The sequence below is a fragment of the Notolepis coatsorum genome, assembly GCF_963971535.1.
Source record: "Notolepis coatsorum genome assembly, chromosome: 12".
Lineage (NCBI taxonomy): Eukaryota > Metazoa > Chordata > Actinopteri > Aulopiformes > Paralepididae > Notolepis > Notolepis coatsorum.
In genome coordinates this window covers 11,280,805-11,300,699 of record NC_140176.1, presented here as the reverse complement: position 1 = coordinate 11,300,699, position 19,895 = coordinate 11,280,805, and the positions used below count along the sequence as shown (strand labels likewise).

The window sequence follows — 19,895 nt, the reverse complement described above, 5'->3', positions numbered from 1 at the left end:
AGCATCGGTTCTCAAACTTTTCCATGTCAAGGACCCCAAATTGACACATGATAAGTCAGGGACCCCCTTTGATTAGTCTCAGCGGCCCCAATGAGAAGATCGTTGTTTTTAGATGTGATTTATAATCTATAATGTATGTTGGTGGGGAGATAACAGCGGAGATAATCCCATCATCAGAATAGTCCTTCTTGTATACAGTCTTAACTCAAATATTAGTGAAATTAAACTAACATATTAAAAAAAATCTGGGGACCATCTGGAAGCCTCTCAAGGTCCTCTGGAGTCTGGAACACACTTTGAGAACCACTGCCTTAGAGGGATGCAACACTGCTCTTCCACAAGAGAAGAAATAGCCGCCATCAAATGCTTTGCCTTTGTTGAGGACAGTGAATGATATTGCTTCAGGATCTCCCCTATGGACAAGTCCTTCTGCTGCTCATCAATCGATTCACTGACCAGTGAAGGGAGCGCCGTCTTCCTGGAAGAGATCACTCCACAAGACCTTTTATTTCAGGGGTACAGACTGCAGTGTGACCCCCCCACTGACTTTACACAAGAGCTGCAGGTAACCAGTATGAAGAACATGAGCGGAGAAAGGACCTTAACGATAGAGAACATCAATGGTAAGTAGTAAACAGGACTAGGGTTCCAAAAGTCTCAAAGGAACACACAAACATTTTGGGAAATTAGCTTAGAGAGACAAGAAGATAGATACCAGTTTCCTCTCTGTGCGTTCAGTAGAAAGCTATCTGGCTGCATGTTAGCCTAGCTTAGCACAATGAATGGAAGCGGACAGAGCCGGTTAGCCTTCGGGAGAGGTGTTAGTTGCACAATGCCTAGGCTAACCGGCACTGTCCGCCTCCATGCATTGTGCTAAGCTAGGCTAACGTGCAGCCAGATAGCCTTCTACTGAACGCAGAGAAGAAACTGGTATCCATCTTCTTGTCTCTCTCTGGAGAAGACGATGAGCTAATTTTCCAAAATGTTGGCGTGTTCCTTTAATTTATCCTTTGAGGACAGCAGTCCTTCACAGCCACTGGGGAAGAACATGACTCAGTGCATTCCTTCAAGCATTTCTTAAGATGCCTGTTCCAACTGTCCATGGATAAAAATAAACTCAAAACTTGCTTTGATTTACATTGTACTTTACATAATGACTTTGTGTGTCCATAAACAAAGAACCAACATGTGGAATATAGGAGTCTATAATCTGAGAACATGTGGAATATAGGAGTCTATAATCTTGAGACCCAACATGTGGAATATAGGAGTCTATAATCTGAGACCCAACATGTGGAATATAGGAGTCTATAATCTGAGACCCAACATGTGGAATATAAATCTATAATCTGAGAACATGTGGAATGTGTCCATAATCTCTGAGACGCAACATGTGGAATATAGGAGTCTATAATCTGAGACCCAACATGTGGAATATAGGTGTCCATAATGAAAACTAGCATTCTTGCTAAATTCGGTGTATTTACACTGCATTTATTTGTAGTGTCCATTAATATGCTGTCCCTTCTAAATAAAAAAAATAAAGTAAAGTATAATATCCCTTCTAACACGTTCCTTATTATGCAACTCATTTTCCAACTGTAAATACATCTAGCAACCACCACTCCCTCAAGTCAAGCCTGAACCGGCAGAGATAATAGTCTACCCGGTGCGGGGGGACAGGGAGGGGGGTGTCTTGTCGGGACATGATGGAGCCACCAGCCTCTCAGCCGTGACCACAACATACAGACAGGACTAGACAGAAGTCACAGAACACACCTCCCTGATCGTTTAGGCAGAAAAGAGGAGGAACATTAAATTACTTGATAAGGAGGCCTTTATTTAACAAGATTATATTAGAAAATGTAAAAATTCAGCTAAACCAGGTCATTTTTAATAGCGGAGGCTTCAGTCCCTCAGAGTTGCACTTCCGAGGTCCGTTTTTTTCTCCACATCTTTACAGAACAGAACAGTACACCGTTATGCAAACTGACAAATCCCTTAGGAATATCACGCCTCACCATTACAGATGTACAAATCGGGCAATACTGGCAGTTCATAGAAAGTGTGTTTGGTAGCTATTGCTTTGCCTTGTTTAACATGGGGCTTTAAGAGTAGACATGCAGCGTGTTGACCTAGCTGAAGGGAGGGCCAGGGAGGTAAATATGTCTCGGTGGTGAGTCTCGCTTTAATCATCCTTGTCCTTGGCCCCGTGCTTTAGGATGCGTGTGAATTCAACGTAGTTGAAGTTGCTCTTCTTGTCGATGGGCGCCTCTCTGAAGAGCTCGTCCACTTCCTCTTCCGTAAACCGGTCGCCCATTGTTGTGAGCAGCTCTCTGAGGTAATCTTCCTGGATGAATCCTGGAGTGGGAGACAAAGTAAAAATCAGATAAGAAGTCCAAGAGACGTCCGTGAAGAAATGAGCACCCGGAGTCATTCTTTTCTCACTGCAACAAAATAGTTATTTAAATGAAGTTTCAAAAATCTTTTATAAGAAATGTTTATGCACTAATTATTTACTTTTAGGCTTGTGACTCGGTAGCTTTCCCCTCCCGCTATGCGTCAACCCTGATCCTATCACATTTCCTTTTAACTTCTTTAAAAGCCACCCAGGCTCCTACGCATCACTAGCTTTCACCTGAATTCCTGCAGACTCATTGGTTTCTTCTTTCTAGAGCACCACCCCCACCCTCCCTCCCCTCTTCCCTCATCCAAGCCAATCAGATAAGGTTATGTTTGTTTTACTGCTTCCCTCAGTGCTGTACTTTGCCCCATGCTCTGCTTCTCCGAACACACACTCACATCTGCAGGCCACTCTAGCACCGGCTAGAGGCTAGCTGCCTTGTGGCTCCGTGTCTGTTCTCCACTAACACACCTCTCTCCCCTTCCCTCACATCTGTGGACCACTCTAGCGCTAGCTAGGCGTCAGCTGCCTAGCATCATGCCTTTGCTCCTCTTACCAAAGCCACCTTGCTGAGTGAACCCTCTACAGGAGCCATTGTGCGCTCCCCATGGCCAGGTGAACGCACCAGTGGATCCACACCAAACCACCAGTTCGGCACGTCTCTTCTCTGCTCCCTCACGATTTAGTTTAAATAAATACTGTAAACCTACATGTATGCGTCTTGCATAGTCATCAGTGGGAGCCTGAACTAGTGAACTTGTTATCTGGACATGTACGGCATAATTATCCAAAGGAGGCCATGCAAACCTATTCCCATCCTCTCACCAACACTTTACAATACTGACGAGAACTCTTTTTATCTTAACCACACATATATTTGCGTGGAGAATTCACAGTATGACTAAGAACTCACCTGTGCCCTCTTCGTCGAAGCAAGCAAAGGCGTTCCTGATGACGTCCTCAGGGTCTGTGCCGTTGAGCTTCTCTCCAAACATGGTGAGGAACATGGTGAAGTTGATGGGACCAGGAGCTTCAGTCATCATGGCCTCCAGGTACTCATCCGTTGGGTTCTTCCCTGTTAGACGACAGCATAAAACAGCAATGCATCAAACTCCCTAAAGGCGGATTACACCTAAACAAAACATGTAAACTATATTTACAACAAATAGACAAACTGAATGTTTCTGCTCAGGGCAGCTGCCAACAAGCTTTGCATTTTGGCGTAGTCCTTCGTTTGAACTCAAACCTGACATATGAAACTCGACTTAACCTCTTAAGCATCGGACGCACGTCGTGGCACTTTGCCCTCGTCTGCCGGCTATGGGCTGCGTCTTTGCCGAACAACCAATACATTGTTGGAAAGTTGAATTTGACGACTTTCGATCGTCACCCTACTCAACCTATTGGGTGCTTCCAGTCTCGAGTTACAAGACGAAACATCCGACGAGCGTCCTTTGACAAGCACAGCATTTTATTTTAATGATTAGTCTACATAAAGATGTTATCTATAGCACGGTTAGCACCTTAATGAGATTTTGTGGGAACAATAAGAGGCTCAAACTCACCCAGTGAGGCCAGCATGTCATGAAGGTCCTCTTTGTCGACAAAACCATCACGGTTCTGGTCGATCATGTTGAAGGCCTCCTTGAACTCCTGGATCTGGGACTGGTCAAACATGGCGAAGACATTGGAAGTGGCGCGCTGAGGGCGCTTCTTGGTGGCCTTTCCCTTCGCCCTTTTGCTGGACATGTTGATGGTTGTGTGTCTGTTGGGGCAAAGTACACGTTACAAAATGCATATACTATAGTTTGCTCCGAAAAGAGTAAATCTGCATTTTACTATGATGTCCCTAGCTCATGGAATGAACTCCCAACAATCCCTAAAAATGGTCCCAATCCCCATTTATGGACCGACTGTCATCTCTGTGCGTTCAGTAGAAAGCTACCCGGCTGAAAGCTAACCTGGAAGCGGATAAGGACCAGCTAGCCTAGCTGTTGGCCAGAAACTAGGCTAGAGGTCCGTATCCACTTCCATTCATTGTGCTAAGCTAGGCTAACGTGCAGGCAGATAGCTTTCTACTGAAGAGGAAACTGGCATCTATCTTCTTGTCTCTCTCTGGAGAAGACGATAAGCTAATTTCCCAAAATGTTGGCGTGTTCCTTTAAAAGATAGAATCTGTAATGCCACCAAAAAGCAAAAGAGCCCTGGTTGGTATTGGGCTTTGTTTACTTATGTTTTTGTCTGATGCGCAAGTTGGAGTCAAGTGGGGATAGGAGAGGGTTGCTATCGCTTTTAGTAACTTATTAAGTGTGCACTTATCCAGACCTCTCTTGGTAGTGGAGTTATGGTCAGCAGTAGGAACCCCTCCCCTTTACCCAATGAAATCCAATCTCTCAGACAAAAACGAACTCGCTAGCTAGGTTAGCTTATTTGAGTTAACATTACACTAGGCGTCAGTATGATGGTTGGCTAGCAACCTTGCTAGGAGGTATTTGACAGTGACATCATGGCTGCAGGGTATAGTTTGTAGATCTCAACTAAACTACACTCACAGGCACAGGTTTCTTGGAAATACCTATAATATAATTAAGACTCATTAATGCTGAGGATTTTTTCAAGTGGATTAAATGTTGTTTACTGCATAATATCCTCTAGTCTCCATGGTAAAATATTTGAGCTTCTGAAGCTGGAGGTAGGGCTAAATGGAATGTCACTTCTGAAGCTGGAGGCAGGGCTAAATGGAATGTCACTTCTGAAGCTGGAGGCAGGGCCAATGGAATGTCACTTCATCGTCTCCCAGGGAAGATGTTTATCCTTCAGTCTAATCTTTCATTCCACACAGCTGCGTTAAGTTTCAGAGCACAAGTTGGATAAAAATGGATAAAGTGACTGGGACCCAAATGATCCGGGATGATTCCTTTGTCTTCCAAGATGTGACATGATGACATCACTTCCAGCCTTTGTTCTCTGTGCTATAATACCATGACATCGTTGATTAGTCTCGGTTCTTCTGTGCTACTAGGTCATAATAACATAAGATCACAGATTCCAGCCTTTGTTCTCTGTGCTACTAGGTTGATTAGTCTTGGGTCTCCTGTGCTAGTAGGCCATAATGACATCAGTAACTGACCCAGCCTGATAACAAGACATAAGCAGCATAGAATGCAAATACACATGATACTGAAGACAAAATTCTGATAAGGAGATCATTTGGATCATGATTAACCAAAATAAGAATTGGTCAGTCAAGTCAGTCATGGCCACATCTGTGGTTCTGGTACTGCAACTCTGAGGCGGTGATTCCCTGGTGGGGTGTCCCTCGCTGTGTGCTATAAATGGACATGTTCCAGATCGCTTCCCTCTCAACAGAGCAGGGGAGAAACTGTGGGATGCGAGGACAGATGCCCTTATCAGGTAATGTATTGTACTAAGTGTGAATCTTCCCCAGCACATGACAACCCATATAACTCTGTAGGATAGCACATACAATAACGCTGTACTTTATATATATATCCACTTCTGTCTGTACATACCTGCATATAATCCCCTTTACAATGTTTACATATCTGTATATAATATACATGTACATATCCCTTTCCTACTCTTCGAGTGCGTTTTGTTCAGTTACTGGTTATGCCTTTTTTCTTGTCGTTCCGCTTGTGGATTTTGTATTTGTAATAAATACAAGTGTCTGGGTTTTATTTGTATTAGTTGGTAAATGTAGTCGATTCTATTCTTTCAATTGTTGTGTCACCATAATAACCCAGGATGAGATGCTGGAAGATGACCCCCCCCCCCCCCTTGTTTTCTCCAATAGAAGTCTGGAAGTGTGAGTGTTGAAAACTGTTGAATAAAAAGCTACCAACCAAAAAGAGTGATCTCTGACTCATCTTCTTCAAAACGACGCTTGCAATATCAAGTTCAAACAGCTGTACAGTACATTGTATATTGGAATTCAATGTACCGTTACATTTACACTCTGGTTGGATGCCAAACGTATTTCGTTGTACTGTACTTGTGCTGTGTATAGGCCTAATGGCAATCATTTTGAACCAAATCTTGCATAGATGTCGCTACATCGACTAGGTAGGTAAGTTTTATTTAGACGAACAATACAGATCACATGAGTATTTGCTTTGTCAGGGATAGAAACGAAAAGCCAAGACTTATTTCCATCGTTGTCCCTGGAGTCAAGGATGCTTGATTCATACACATACAACTCACTACAGTAATATTTCACAATCATTACATTTGATAGTAATATAATGGCACACAATCATTGAAGTAATTTTTATGATGAATTGAAAATGGGGGACCCTGATGTAAACAAGACGAAAGTCTCTCTGGTCTGCATACCCTTAACAATTGTGTGTATTGAGCTGCACTGTATTGTACCCATTCTGCAATCTGTTAATACAAATTTCAATCAATCAATCGTGTTTTTGCGGCCTAGTTCGGACTGAGGGTTGATGATGGTCGAGTTTAATACGCAGGTTTCACGTATAACGTCATCCAAGATGGGTACAGTACAGTACAGCTCAATACACACAATTGTTAATACGGGGATGCAGACCAGAGAAAGACTTTCGTCTTGTTTACATCTGCTAACTCCTCTAGCTGACGACGTTAACGCCAAAGTGGTGTCAACGTTAACGTAGACATGTCAAGGCGACCGCGGTACACATCACATAACATATATATTTTAGTGTTATTGGGCCATACTTATATGTAGTGTCGTCGTGGCAGTAGTAAATGCATAGCTAACTGTAACACACAAGACACAGATAATAAAAGAGTTATGAACGTACCTGACAACAAACGGAAGAAATCCAGCTAGCACCGTGCTACTCTCCTTTTTCAACCACCGCCCTAACTTCCTGATTATAACGTTGGTTGGTTCCGTACAGGAAATGGCGGAACAAACCAACTGAGGGGAATGGGGGTGGACTAAAGCGCGTAGTCTATATTATTTGTATGAAACCGACTATGCCTTACGTTATGCCGTCTGATTTCGAGAAGTGTTCATGCTAGTATTCAATCCTATTTGAGGTTGGGATTGGAATATCATCATTTTTGGTAATGATATTTTTGCAGTTGCATATACCCCCCTACGGAGTAAATGTAGCTTTCCCTAAAACACTCCCTTGTCTGCGTCGCATTCTTGGATATGGCCTTTTAAGGGCAGAGGGAATGCTGCTGTATTGTGCAATCATCATTGGAATACCAAGGTAAAAACTCCCAATTAGGCTAATATCATTTTTTGTTTTTGTTTTGTGGCCTATTTATCAAATATCCTTTCCCTGAAAGGAGTTGATGTGGTCAAATAAAGATTCTCATCATCATAACCATTCAATATTTTGTTGACATTAAAGTGTACTGCCACTGGTTCTCAATCTTAATTTCACTATTTCATTGATTAGAAGTTAACCCACTGAGAGAATGTATATTGATTGATTGATTGATTGATTGAAAACTTTATTAACAGATTGCAGAATGGGTACAATACAGTACAGCTCAATACACACCATTGTTAAGGGGATGCAGACCAGAGAAAGACTTTCGTCTTGTTTACATCAGGGTCCCCCATTTTCAATTCATCAGGACATATATGACATACATGACATACAGATAGTCAGTACTGCTACATCTATACATTTATGACATACCAGATTTGCAAATACAGTACTGTTTGTGATACAGAAGGAGTCAAGAAAAGGGAGTATATACATTTGACGTAGAAACTGTACATTGGAGGAGGTTGGGTGGGGCGGGTTGGGTACATTGGGATATTGACAACCATACTGGGTAATTTACATTGGAGGTGGTTGGGGGGGGCACACTGTATAAACAAGTAAAACTGTACATTGAGGGGGGGGGGGGGGGGGGACACTGTACAAACAAACAAAATTGTACATTGGACTATTGACAAAACCATACTAGGTAAATGACTGTACATTGGAGGGGGTTGGGTTAGGATATTTACAGGGGCCAGTGTTGAATTGCAGTCTCCCGTAGGTGTCCCTTGAGAGAGGTTTTGAAAGTGGGTAGTGATCCACATTCCTTTACAGCTTTGGGTAGGGCGTTCCACATTGATGTGGCATAAGTCCCTTATTTGAGCCGAATCTGGGTTTAACATGATTTGTGGAGCTCCCTCTGGTGTTGTGATCGTGGTATTCACTGACCTTTGGGAAGTATTTTGACATGTACATGGGTACCTTGGTCGTGTAGTGTATCTTGTAGACCAGGCCCATTGCAAGTTGCTGTACTCTGTCGTCTACTCTAAGCCATCCTAGGTTGTCAAAGTGGGCAGGGGTGAGGTGGGTTCTAGGAGTAAGGTCAAGCAGTAGTCTGACCAGTTTGTTTTGAGATGTTTGTAATTTTGTTTTTAGCGCCTTTGAGGTGCTTTGGTACCATGAGGTGCAAGCATAGTCGTAGTACCCCTGAATGAGTGCTCCTGCCAGAGTCTTCAGGGTATTCTTGTTTACCAGAGAGGATATCCGGTACAAGAATCGAGTTCGTTGGTTGACTTTTTTTATTACATTGGATGCCATTTTGTCACAGGAGAGATTAGCCTCTAGGATGGAACCCAGGTAGGTAATTTCATCTTTCCTTGTGACAATATTGTCACCCACTGTAACTGAGAAGCCGTCGGTCTTGCTGAGTTTGTTATTTGAACCGAAGAGAATGGACTCTGTTTTGCCCATGTGTAATGATAGTTTGTTATCAGCGAGCCATATGCAGATTCTGCCTAGTTCCGAGCTGAGGGTTTTTTCAACCTGTAACTTGTTCTTGTCAGAGACCAGCAGGGCTGAGTCGTCCGCAAACAGGAACAAGTTGCAGTCACAAGCTGACGACATGTCATTTGCATAAATTAGGAACAGTAGCGGTCCTAGTATGCTTCCTTCCTAAGAAGTGACTGTTCTGATAGGGTTCACTCTTTCTGCTGTTATCTCAACTACAGTATAGCTATGGAATTCTGCACTTAATCGAACCAAAATATAGAAACACCAGTGATTGATTGATTGATTGATTGAAAAGTTTATTAACAGATTGCAGAATGGGTACAGTACAGTACAGCTCAATACATGCAATTGTTAAGGGGATGCAGACCAGAGAAAGACTTTCGTCTTGTTTACATCAGGGTCCCCCATTTTCAATTCATCATATGACACACACGAAATACAGATAGACAGTACTGCTACATCTATACATTTATGACATACCAGATTTGCAAATACAGTACTGTTTGTGATACAAAAAGTGTCCAGAAAAAGAGTGTATATACATTTGACGTAGAAACTGTACATTGGAGGAGGTTGGGTAGGTGGGGTGGGGTTGGGTGGGTGGGTGGGTGGGGGCTGTACATTGGAGGTGGGGGGGGGGGGGGGTAGGGGGGGGGGGACACTGTACACTGTACATTGGAATACTGACAAAGCCATACTTGGTCATTTACTGGTTAGGACATTTGTAGGGGCCAGTTTCGAATTGCAGTCTCCTGTAGGTGTTCTTTGAGAGTGTTTTTGAAAGTGGGTAGTGATTCACATTCCTTTACAGCTTTGGGTAGGGCGTTCCACATTGATGTGGCATAATTGCTAAACGTGTTTAGTCCCTTGTTTGAGCCGAATCTGGGTGTGAGGGCTTGTTGGTGTGGTTCTGATGAATCAGGTAATGTCACTTGTGTAGATGTAGCAGCAGCATAGTCATGGAGTTACATCACTAAATGAGGTGTCCCAAACTGAAGATAGTGAAACATTGACCCATTATCAGTGGTCAGAAGAATATTGGCAAATTCAACTCAAGTAATGTTACTGCAGAGAAAAGTTACTTAAGTGAAAGTACTGGTAGCATCACATAATCCTCAAAGACCCGAGAATAGAATAGAATAGAATAGAATAGAAATATTTTATTTATCCCGAGGGAAATTCGGCACTATACAGATCACTCACAGTAAACAGTAAACACTTAGGTAGTCCAAAACAAAAGTGACGAATAAGTATAAAATATGGTCCGGGATGTACATTTTCTATGTTATGTATATACATTCTAAAATCTAAAATATACAGTCAAAATATACAGAAATATACAGTAAGTGTACAGTAAAAAGTGTAAAATTGTACAGTGTCGATTTAAAAGTAAAAGTCAGGAAGATTTGATAGTACTGTCACCCTGTGCTCAGTGATGCAGTGAGGCACAGTGATGCCTTATAGAGTCCGATGGCTGTCGGAATGAAGGACTTCCTGTGCCGTTCAGTGCTACATCTTGGGAGTCTTTGGTCTAACACTGAACATGCTCCTTCTATCAGCCAAGTCTGTGTGTATAGTGGGAGGGAGGGGTTGTCCATGATGGCATGGAGCTTAGCAAAGCTCCTCCTCTCCGCCACCACCGCTAGAGAGTCCAGCTCCACCCCTAACCACGTCACCGGCCTTCCTGACCAGCAGAAGGGACTGGGGTGAGAAGCCTGGTCCGCTATGCATCAGTCAGGGTGGTGTGTGTGACAGCCAAAAGTGACACTGGGTCATTGTGGACCACAGCATAACTCTGTCAGTGGCAACTGCCAGCATCTGGGTCAGGAAGAGAGTCGTGCCAGATGTCTTGGCCAATGTCTCCGGCTCCCCAGACCCTCCCCAGAGTTCCCCGTTGACGACAGCAGAGTTATGTTGTTGGCAGCTGCTGCGCTCTGAGCATTGGACTTGTCAACCATGAGGGCAGCAACCTGCGTGTGCAGCTGCTTACTGGGCGTCCTGCCTGGACAGCATTATGATTTCATTTTTATTTATTCGTATATGGAATTGTTACAGTCCAACAGTGTCTTCAGTACATATAGTTCACTTAATATGATCCACTAAATTCCATGACCGAAAGGAACAGGAAGAAGAAAACTCTTATTGTACCTGCCCCTACACACATACAGTACATAGACTGTTCATAGCGCAATGTTTACCAAACCAAACAAAATTGACATACTTATTTAGCAGAAATGAAAACATCAACACAATTAAATTAACTCGTTCACAGCCAGCGGTGTAAGCTATCCTTGTACTCAATGGGCCACCGCTTAAAAAAAATAGGGATTTTCACTGTGCTTCGTGGTGTTTGGAGGGCTATATCTATATTATAGCTATGGAGACAATACTATGGCTCATTTGACATTAACTATCCATCGTTCAATACTGTGGTGAATATAGTATAGTTTCAGAGTGATCCTGGCTAATTCATGAGAACGGCGCTATGGAGCAATATGTGCATTTTGCTAAAAGCGTCATCAATGGCATTTGTTTTGAATACTACATACGTTGATCGACTGAGTCGATATGAAATCATTGTAGGATCAAGGTGGAATTGACGTCAGATAGTCCTTACCTTTGATCGGGGGTATCCCAAAAAGAATATTCCAATTGTCTGATCGTGATTTCCAGTATTGGTGTCTATCGGGTCCCCGACATAATCTGACACAACACATGCATCGAGGGGCCATGGACGAGGTCCAATGTGATCGGGTGAACCGCTACACTTGCCTGGACCAAAATTCTCCGCCCGGAGGGGTTTAGATGTAACACACGGTGTGAAATAAGGTTTCAAAGGGTGGGCGATACTGCCACTTAGCAGGATGCGGCCTGTATTGCACTCTAGCGCTCTCAGAATGATTTCCTATGTGGTAATACCGAGGTCTGTGACATTGCATAGAATTTTAAAAAATCGAGCTCAACCGCTGGCAAGATAACCCGACTATCATCTGGTCTGGCGCTGAATGAGTTAACATAAATGAATACATTTTGTGTATCTATCAGTTAAATTGCCTATTTACTTAGGTTCATTCATTTATACACACACACACACACACACACACACACACACACATTTATCTATATATTTATAGTACACTGTTCTATAATGTATTATTCTATATTATACTTCTATATATGATACATAAGGGCAGCCAAGATACCCACTATCTGAGTAAACATCCAGCCCTATATCTGCATGTAAAATACATGCAGATATATTTTGGTAAAATAGTCAACGATCCCTCCCATCCAGCACACCACATATTACACCCCATGCCCTCAGGTCGCTACAGGTAAATTCTAACCAAACACACACGCTTCAAGAATTTTTTTTCACCCACAGCTGTCTGAACTCTAAACGCCCTGGCCTGCCCCCCCTTGCACAGACAGGCAAGCATCCGAACATGAACTGAATTGAACTGACACTTTTCGCAATTATGCCACAACAATGTGGAACGCCCTACCCACAGCCGTAAAAAGATGTGAATCCCTACCCACATTCAAAACCGCTCTTAAAGAGCACCTACGGGAGGCTGCAATTCAAAACTGGCCACAACTGTTTCATGTTGATGTCCCAGTGCTTAACTAGCATGCTGTACCGCAAACAATTACCACCAACCATAGTTGTGTGGCATTAAAGTATCTTGTATCTTGTATGTATGGCAGGTAAGCGCTAACCAGCGGGATCTTGAAGGGCTGCCTCAATAAAGGCGTCTGTGGAAAACCTTTGTTGTGCATGCATGGGCTTGAAAAGTGATGCAGAGTTTGCTCTATTTCTGTCGGGCAGGTAAACTCACTTGCTAATCAGGGACATTGAATACTTGCCTACCAAGATGTCTGCGATGACAATGTTATCCAATACTATGAATACTAGCATCGTTCTTATCCTACTCTTATTCCCTGCAGAATTGCTTTAGTTTCAGGGTCACGGTAGGGTGGAGGCCAGCACTGTGAGTGTTATACATAAACTGCCTGTCATTTGTTTTTTCAGATTAGCTGAGATGTATGTGTGATGATGAATGGTGTACTTGGTAAATATTGGTCAAATATTGCAGTGTCTAAGTGAGCCACTAGGGTGTGCTAATCACACAGGAAACCTCACTTTATCTTCAGGCCAAAGTGATCCCGGTATTTAAAAAATACTCCAGTCCCAACACTGTGTGTCCGCTTCCAATATTTGTCTTACTTTATTACATTGAAAGTCTACAACGTTCCCAGCCCTCATGGGCTCTTCGTCGGGTAGGTTGCAAGTTGAAATGATCTTGGGTAATAATTTGTCTCATCTTATTTTGTAATCCTCTTTCTAAAATAATGGGGTTTGCTGTTGTCTCAGGGGAGTATAACATATCAACTGTACATATAGCTTAAATGCAAAGATAGCCATATAAAATCACAACATAAAAACATATTGATTAATCTCTTGTGTGACATCCACAATGTGACATTCTGTTGGTCAAAAACACCTCTCCCAGAGTTTTAAGCTAGGCTAGTGGTCCGTATCCACTTCCATTCAATTGTGCTAAGCTAGGCTAGCTTGCAGCCGGATTGCTTTCTACTGAACGCACAGAGGAAATTGGTATCTATCTTATTGTCTGACTCTGGAGAAGACAGTAAGCAGTACATTTCCCATAATGTTGGCGTGTTCCTTTAATACAAAAAACACATTTCTGACTTGGATAGGAATGGATGTTTGGTGTATAAATTATTAAATACTGTACAGATTCCGTTGTGCTCCAAACTGTTGACGTGTTGTCTCTAAAGGAAGTAGTGTTGTTAAAATATAATGCAGTGTCGTTAGACCACGCCTCTGAATTCTTGTGCGCATTATGGATGAGCGTTTATCACATTCTGACTTCCTGTGTGGATGATGGGTGAGCTCTTATCACATTCCTCTGGCTTTCAGATAGTTTTTGAGGGAAATATTCTTTATAAGGGGTTGTGACCAGCAGTTGTTGGTTACTGTTGTAACTGGGACAGTGGAATAAAGCGCAATATGTTTGAGGGACATTCTTCAAAGTACAGTCATTCTCAGTGGCACTATTCACCATCGCCAGGCTGTGGTGGAAAGTAATTAAGTATTTATACTCGTAATTTTGAGGTATTTGTACTTTACTTGATTATTTTTACTTTTACTCCATTACATTTCAAAGTAGATATTGTACCTTTTACTCCACAATATCTATCTGAACCCAGCAGTTAGTTATTTTAAAGCTGTGGTAGGCAACTTTGGAGAAATTAGCAGCAGAAATAGAGCAAGCTCTGCATCACTTTGCAAGCCTATATGTACATATAAAAAAAGGCTTTAAGCTGAACTTCTCAAAATAAATAATTACAAATATTTCCCAGCCTCTGTTCGGCAGGCAGTTTTGCAGATTGTGTGTACCTTTTGACGAGGAATGCAATGGTGGCTTTTCGGTTTTTGGATGCGATCCCAGGAAGACCACTTGGCAGGCGGCAGGTGGTGTAGTGGTTAACACTGTCGCCTCACAGCTAGAAGGTCCAGGGTTCGATTCCCGCTTGGGGACCAGGTTGCCGCATTGCCAGGTACCCTGTGGGGTATTTCTGCAGGCCTTTCTGTGTGAAGTTTGCATGTTCTCCCCGTGTGCTCGCAAGGGTTTCCCCTCCTGATAAGATAAGATAAACCCAATGGAAAAACATGCACAACAGATCACTAACGCTGTCGTGCCCCTGGCGAAGACGGACAGGAGCACTTGGATTGGTCCCCGGGCACAGCCCCACGCCGCAGCCCATGCCTGCTCCCGGCTGCCCTTGGGGGGGAAGGACGAAAATGAGGAACATTTAATCGGCGACCCAAAAAAGAAAAAATTGCATGTGTGTGTATCTGTGTGTGCCGCCCATCGCATGTGTGTGTCACTGCATGACGACATTGTCAATGTGTGCAATGAATAAAGACTTCTTCAAAGTCCAGTTTAATCTTAATTAAAAACACATCTGGTTGGTTGCCGATACAGGAGAGCTGATGTTTTTGGCCAATCAGAGGTTTGTGGCCCGCTAAGTGGTGGTCACGGGGGCGCATCGGAAAAAATACCACCACCGCGTTTCCTCGTTCAATGTGCAAAACCTGTTGCTCAGAGGCTGGGAAATACATGTCATTATTTATTTGGAAAAATCCAAGTAAACTCACTCTATTTATTCCAAAATTGCCTACTGCAGCTTTAAAGGGGAAATAAATAATTGCATCCAAAACGCTGCATAAGTCGATGAAGAAGATGATGGTATACTTTCATATTTTAAGCGAGCCAACTTCCAGATCACGTAATGAGAGTCAGTGTAACTGGACCACCCACCACTCTCACGTAACCTTTACAGCTCAATGCTTGAGGGTTGAACACTCCCAAGCACTGAAACATACTGTAAGAGCGTCATAAATACATACAATATGTACTTTTAGACATTCAATATCAAATACATTTCTACTCTTAAGTAATATTTTGAGTAAAGGACTTTTGCGTTTACCAGTGTACTATTTTATCTGGGTATTTCTATGCTTTTACTTAAAAGAACTGTGTACTTCTTCCACCGCTCACTATTGCTACTGTACTGCACCCTTGGCTGTAGTGACAGGTTACTAATATGTACAATTTTACTTCATTGACTTTGTTAATAAATGCAGTTGAGTGGAGTATATATAATGAAGCTACTGAGTAAACATGCTAATCTGAAGTATGTAAAGTATTATTATGTACAGTGATACAAGTATAAAGACACTATGGTAGTAAGCCATACTGGACAGTGGTATAATTAATAAGAGTAGGTATGGTATATAATTACAGTCAGATATAGATAAATAGTATATACAGTGTGTATATAAACAGTAATTCAGATTCAGATTCAGATTCCTTTATTGAGCCATTTGTGTAAAACACATTGGTAATTGTTGCAGCAATACAGTGTATGCATTCTTTCTTTTTTCACAGTAAACAAACACCAACACAGACAAGAAACGAAAACAGTGCAGTGGGGGATTAATCAATAAATAAAATACATATATATATATATAAAGTGAAGTGTGCAGAGATCCAGTACGGACTAGTGCAGTGCAGTCAATGTCATTGTGCCAGTGTCACTTGGGGGCAGAGGGGGGGGGGGGGGGGGGGGGGTACAGAGGGGGGGGGGGGGGGGGCCTGAGGCATTGATCAGCCTGGCGGCTGAGGGGAAGAAGCTCAGTCTGTGTCGAGCTTTCACAGCCTTTGGGATCCTCAGCCTTCTCCCAGAGGGGAGCAGGGTGAAGAGGCTGTGACCGGGGTGGGATGGGTCGGCCATGATCTTTCTCGCCCTCTTCAGCGCCCTGGAGTCGTGCAGGGACCTGAGGGAGGGCAGGGGACAGCCGATCACCCTCTCCGCGGAGCGAATCACCCGCTGCAGCTTGGCAAGATCTTTTGCCGCTGCAGCAGGGAACCAGGAGATGATGGAGTGGGTGAGGATGGACTCAATGATGGCCGTGTAGAATTGGGCCATCATGGTATATATGCATATATAGATTATTGTACATGGCTATCATACATGTAGTTATGATTACAGTGTAAGGTAGTTGTAGGCAGTGAAGGCAGTAGATAGGTATAAACTGAGTATATAGGCAACAGAGTTCAGAGTTCATACAGTATGGGCAACAGAGCCTAGAGTAGAGTATAGACAATGGAGTTCAGAGTTCATACGGTTACATGTACAATAATCTATATATGCATATATACCATGATGGCCCAATTCTACACGGCCATCATTGAGTCCATCCTCACCCACTCCATCATCTCCTGGTTCCCTGCTGCAGCGGCAAAAGATCTTGCCAAGCTGCAGCGGGTGATTCGCTCAAACTGAACCTAAGCAAAACAGAATTGCTCCACCTGCCGGCCAAATCCTCCCCCCTAACCGACCTTTCAATCACAGTTGAGAATGCAGCTGTGACTGCGTCCCCGACCGCCAAGAACCTTGGTGTTGTCCTCGACGACCAGTTGAACTTCTCTGCTCACATCGCAGCGACGACCAGAACCTGCCGATTCCTCCTGAGCAACGTCAGAAGGATCCGCCCCTTCCTGACAAAAGAAGCCACCCAACTCCTCGTCCAATCAACAGTCATCTCCCGCCTCGACTACTGCAATGCACTGCTCGCTGGCCTCCCGGCCACTGCCACTAAGCCTCTTCAACTCATTCAGAACGCAGCGGCCCGCCTGATCTCAAACCTACCGAAGTCGGCCCATGTCACCCCACTTCTTAGGGACCTGCACTGGCTCCCCATTGCTGCACGAATCCGCTTCAAGGCCCTCGACCTAGCATACCGTGCGGCAAAGGGAACCGCTCCCGCCTACCTCCGGTCAATGGTGTCTAACTACACACCCTCAAGACCCCTACGCTCTGCATCTTCTGGCCGCCTCAGACCTACTCCTATCCAAGCTCCGGGAGGGTCATCAAAGAGAAGTCGCCTATTCTCAGTCCTTGCCCCACAATGGTGGAATGAACTACCCACCCCAGTTAGGACAGCCGAATCACGTCCAATCTTTCGCCGTCGACTAAAGACGCACTTCTTCAACCATTATCTGAATTAAAAAAAAAAAAAAAAAAAAAAAAAAAAAATCTAACCCTAACTAACCGTACTGTCATGCACTTGTCCTAATAAACTAACCTACACTGTAGCACTCAACACTTTGATGAACATTGTTACTCAGCTGATAGAGTTGTGCCCTTCCTGATGGCTTGTCGTACAGAACTTGTAAGTCGCTTTGGATAAAAGCGTCAGCTAAATGACTAAATGTAAATGTAAATGTAAATACGGTGTGGGTGTGTGTCACCGTGGTACAGAGTTCAGAGAGATGACAGCTGAGGGGAAGAAGCTGTTCCTGTGCCTGCTTGACTTGGAACAGAGATTCCTATAGCGCCTCCCAGAGGGAAGGAGGGCAAACAGTCTGTGGTTGGGGTGTGAGAGGTGTCCTCGACAATACTGCGTGCCTTCCTGGACAGTCTCAATCGCAGGGAGTGATTTACCGGTGATGCAGTTTTCGCCACCTTCTGCAGTGCTTTCCGGTCTGAAGCAGGGCACAGTTGCCGTACCAGACTGTGATGCAGTTGGTGAGTCTGCTTTTTTTTTTCTTTCTATTTGTTCTCCCCCCTTTTTTCCGTATTTTTCTCCCATCCCAATTTTAGTCGTTATGCCAATTCCTTTCCTGGTCTTTGCGCGCATTTCCCCCCCGCTTGCCGGCCTAGGGAGGGTTGAAGACCATCACATGCCTCCTTCGATACATGTGGAGTCAGCCAGCCGCTTCTTTTCACCTGACAGCGAGGACTCTCACTGCAGGGGAGTGTAACGCGTGGGAGGATCACACTACCTCCCCCAGTTCCCTCCCTCGCTGTGCAGCCTGCAGGCGCCCCGACCGACCAGTAGGAGTCGCTGTTTACAATGACCAGGATACATACCCCACCGGCTTCCCACCCGCTAACACAATTGTGTTAGTAGGGACGACTGACCAAGCCGGAGGTACCGCTGACAGCTGGATTCGATCCCAGTGTCTCTGCGGTGGTAGGCGAGCGCTTAATCCGCTGTGCTACCCAGCCGCCCGTGAGTCTGCTTTCTATAGTGCAAAGAGACTTTCCTCAGTCTCCTCAGGGAGAAGAGACGCTGCTGAGCCTTCTTGACCAGTGATGACGAGGTGTTGAGGGTCCAAGAACTCTGAGATGTGGACACCCAGGAGGGAGAAAGTGGCTCGGGAGGTAGAGCAGTCGTCTGGTAATCCAGAGGTTTTTACGGTTAGATTCCCACTCCTCCCGGGCAGCGTGTCGAAGTGTCCTTGAGCAAGACACTTAACCCCTAATAGCTCTTGATGAGCAGGTTGGCACCTTGCATGGTCGCCTCCGCCGTCGGTGTGTGAATGTGTGAGTGAATGGGTCAAATGTGAAGAACAAATTGTAAAGCGCTTTGGATAAAAGCTGCTATATAAATGCAACCATTTACCATTTATCCAGGAATTTGAAGCTGTGGAGACATACTCAACTTCCGTCTCGTTTATATGGACGGGGGCGTGCGTGCCGGCTCGGGTCTTCCTGAAGTCCACGATGAGCTCCTCGGTTTTCCTGGCATTGAGTTGGTTGTCGTTTTTTTTTTTTTTGATCCACTTTTTCTCCCATTTTCTATATTTTTCTCCCATCCCAATTTCGTATCATCCAATTCAACCCTCCCCTGTCACGAACGCTGTTTCTTGCCTCCCACAAGCCGGCTGCAATGTGGACTAAGTCATACATAGCACAAGTCCCCTCCGGTACTCGAGGTAACAGCAGTCGCATCTTTTCACCTGCGCAGCTCGATCTCTCAGTGGCGAGGAGTAACGCGTGGGAGGCTCACGCTGCCCCCGACACTTCCTGATTCCACTGCGCAGGCGCACCAACCGACCTGTAGGAGTCGCTGTCCACAACGCCCGATCCCCACCCATCAGTTTCCCACCCCCTAATACGGCCAATGTGTATTAGTACGGACGACCAGCTAAACTGAAAGCAATGTGGAGCGCTGGGCTCGAACAGGCAAGCCCAGCGTCTCCAGATTTTGTGGCGAGCGCCTTGCCCACTACGCCACGTAGCCGCCCTGGTTGTCGTTTTTTATGAGGCCCACCATCGTTGTGTCGTCTGCAAACGTGATGATGGTGTTGGTGCCATGCACATGAGTGCAGGGCCATTGAACGACATGTGATTATGATCAAATAACA

The 19,895-nt window shown here is 44.3% G+C and overlaps 1 protein-coding gene across 1 annotated transcript; it reads right to left on the bottom strand.

Annotated features, from left to right (window-relative positions):
* Positions 1 to 1,819: 1,819 nt before the first annotated feature.
* Positions 1,820 to 7,364, bottom strand: LOC311238501 (myosin regulatory light chain 2, smooth muscle minor isoform). The gene is made up of 4 exons (XM_084326589.1): positions 7,213 to 7,364; positions 3,970 to 4,169; positions 3,318 to 3,479; positions 1,820 to 2,361 (listed from the first exon to the last, which is right to left on the bottom strand). Exons 2-4 carry the CDS (start codon positions 4,151 to 4,153, stop codon positions 2,189 to 2,191), a joined length of 519 nt encoding a protein of 172 aa, XP_084182715.1. The 5' UTR covers positions 4,154 to 4,169; positions 7,213 to 7,364; the 3' UTR covers positions 1,820 to 2,188.
* Between the last annotated feature and the right edge of the window lie 12,531 nt (positions 7,365 to 19,895).

What these genes read in the sequence shown, in the direction of transcription:
- LOC311238501 (XM_084326589.1), bottom strand. Translation starts at nt 4,153, where the DNA reads ATGTCCAGCAAAAGGGCGAAGGGAAAGGCCACCAAGAAGCGCCCTCAG. An exon ending in TGACATGCTGGCCTCACTGG is followed by an intron (nt 3,480 to 3,969) that starts GTGAGTTTGAGC and finishes GTCGTCTAACAG; the next exon opens with GGAAGAACCCAACGGATGAG. An exon ending in CTTCGACGAAGAGGGCACAG is followed by an intron (nt 2,362 to 3,317) that starts GTGAGTTCTTAG and finishes CTCCCACTCCAG; the next exon opens with GATTCATCCAGGAAGATTAC.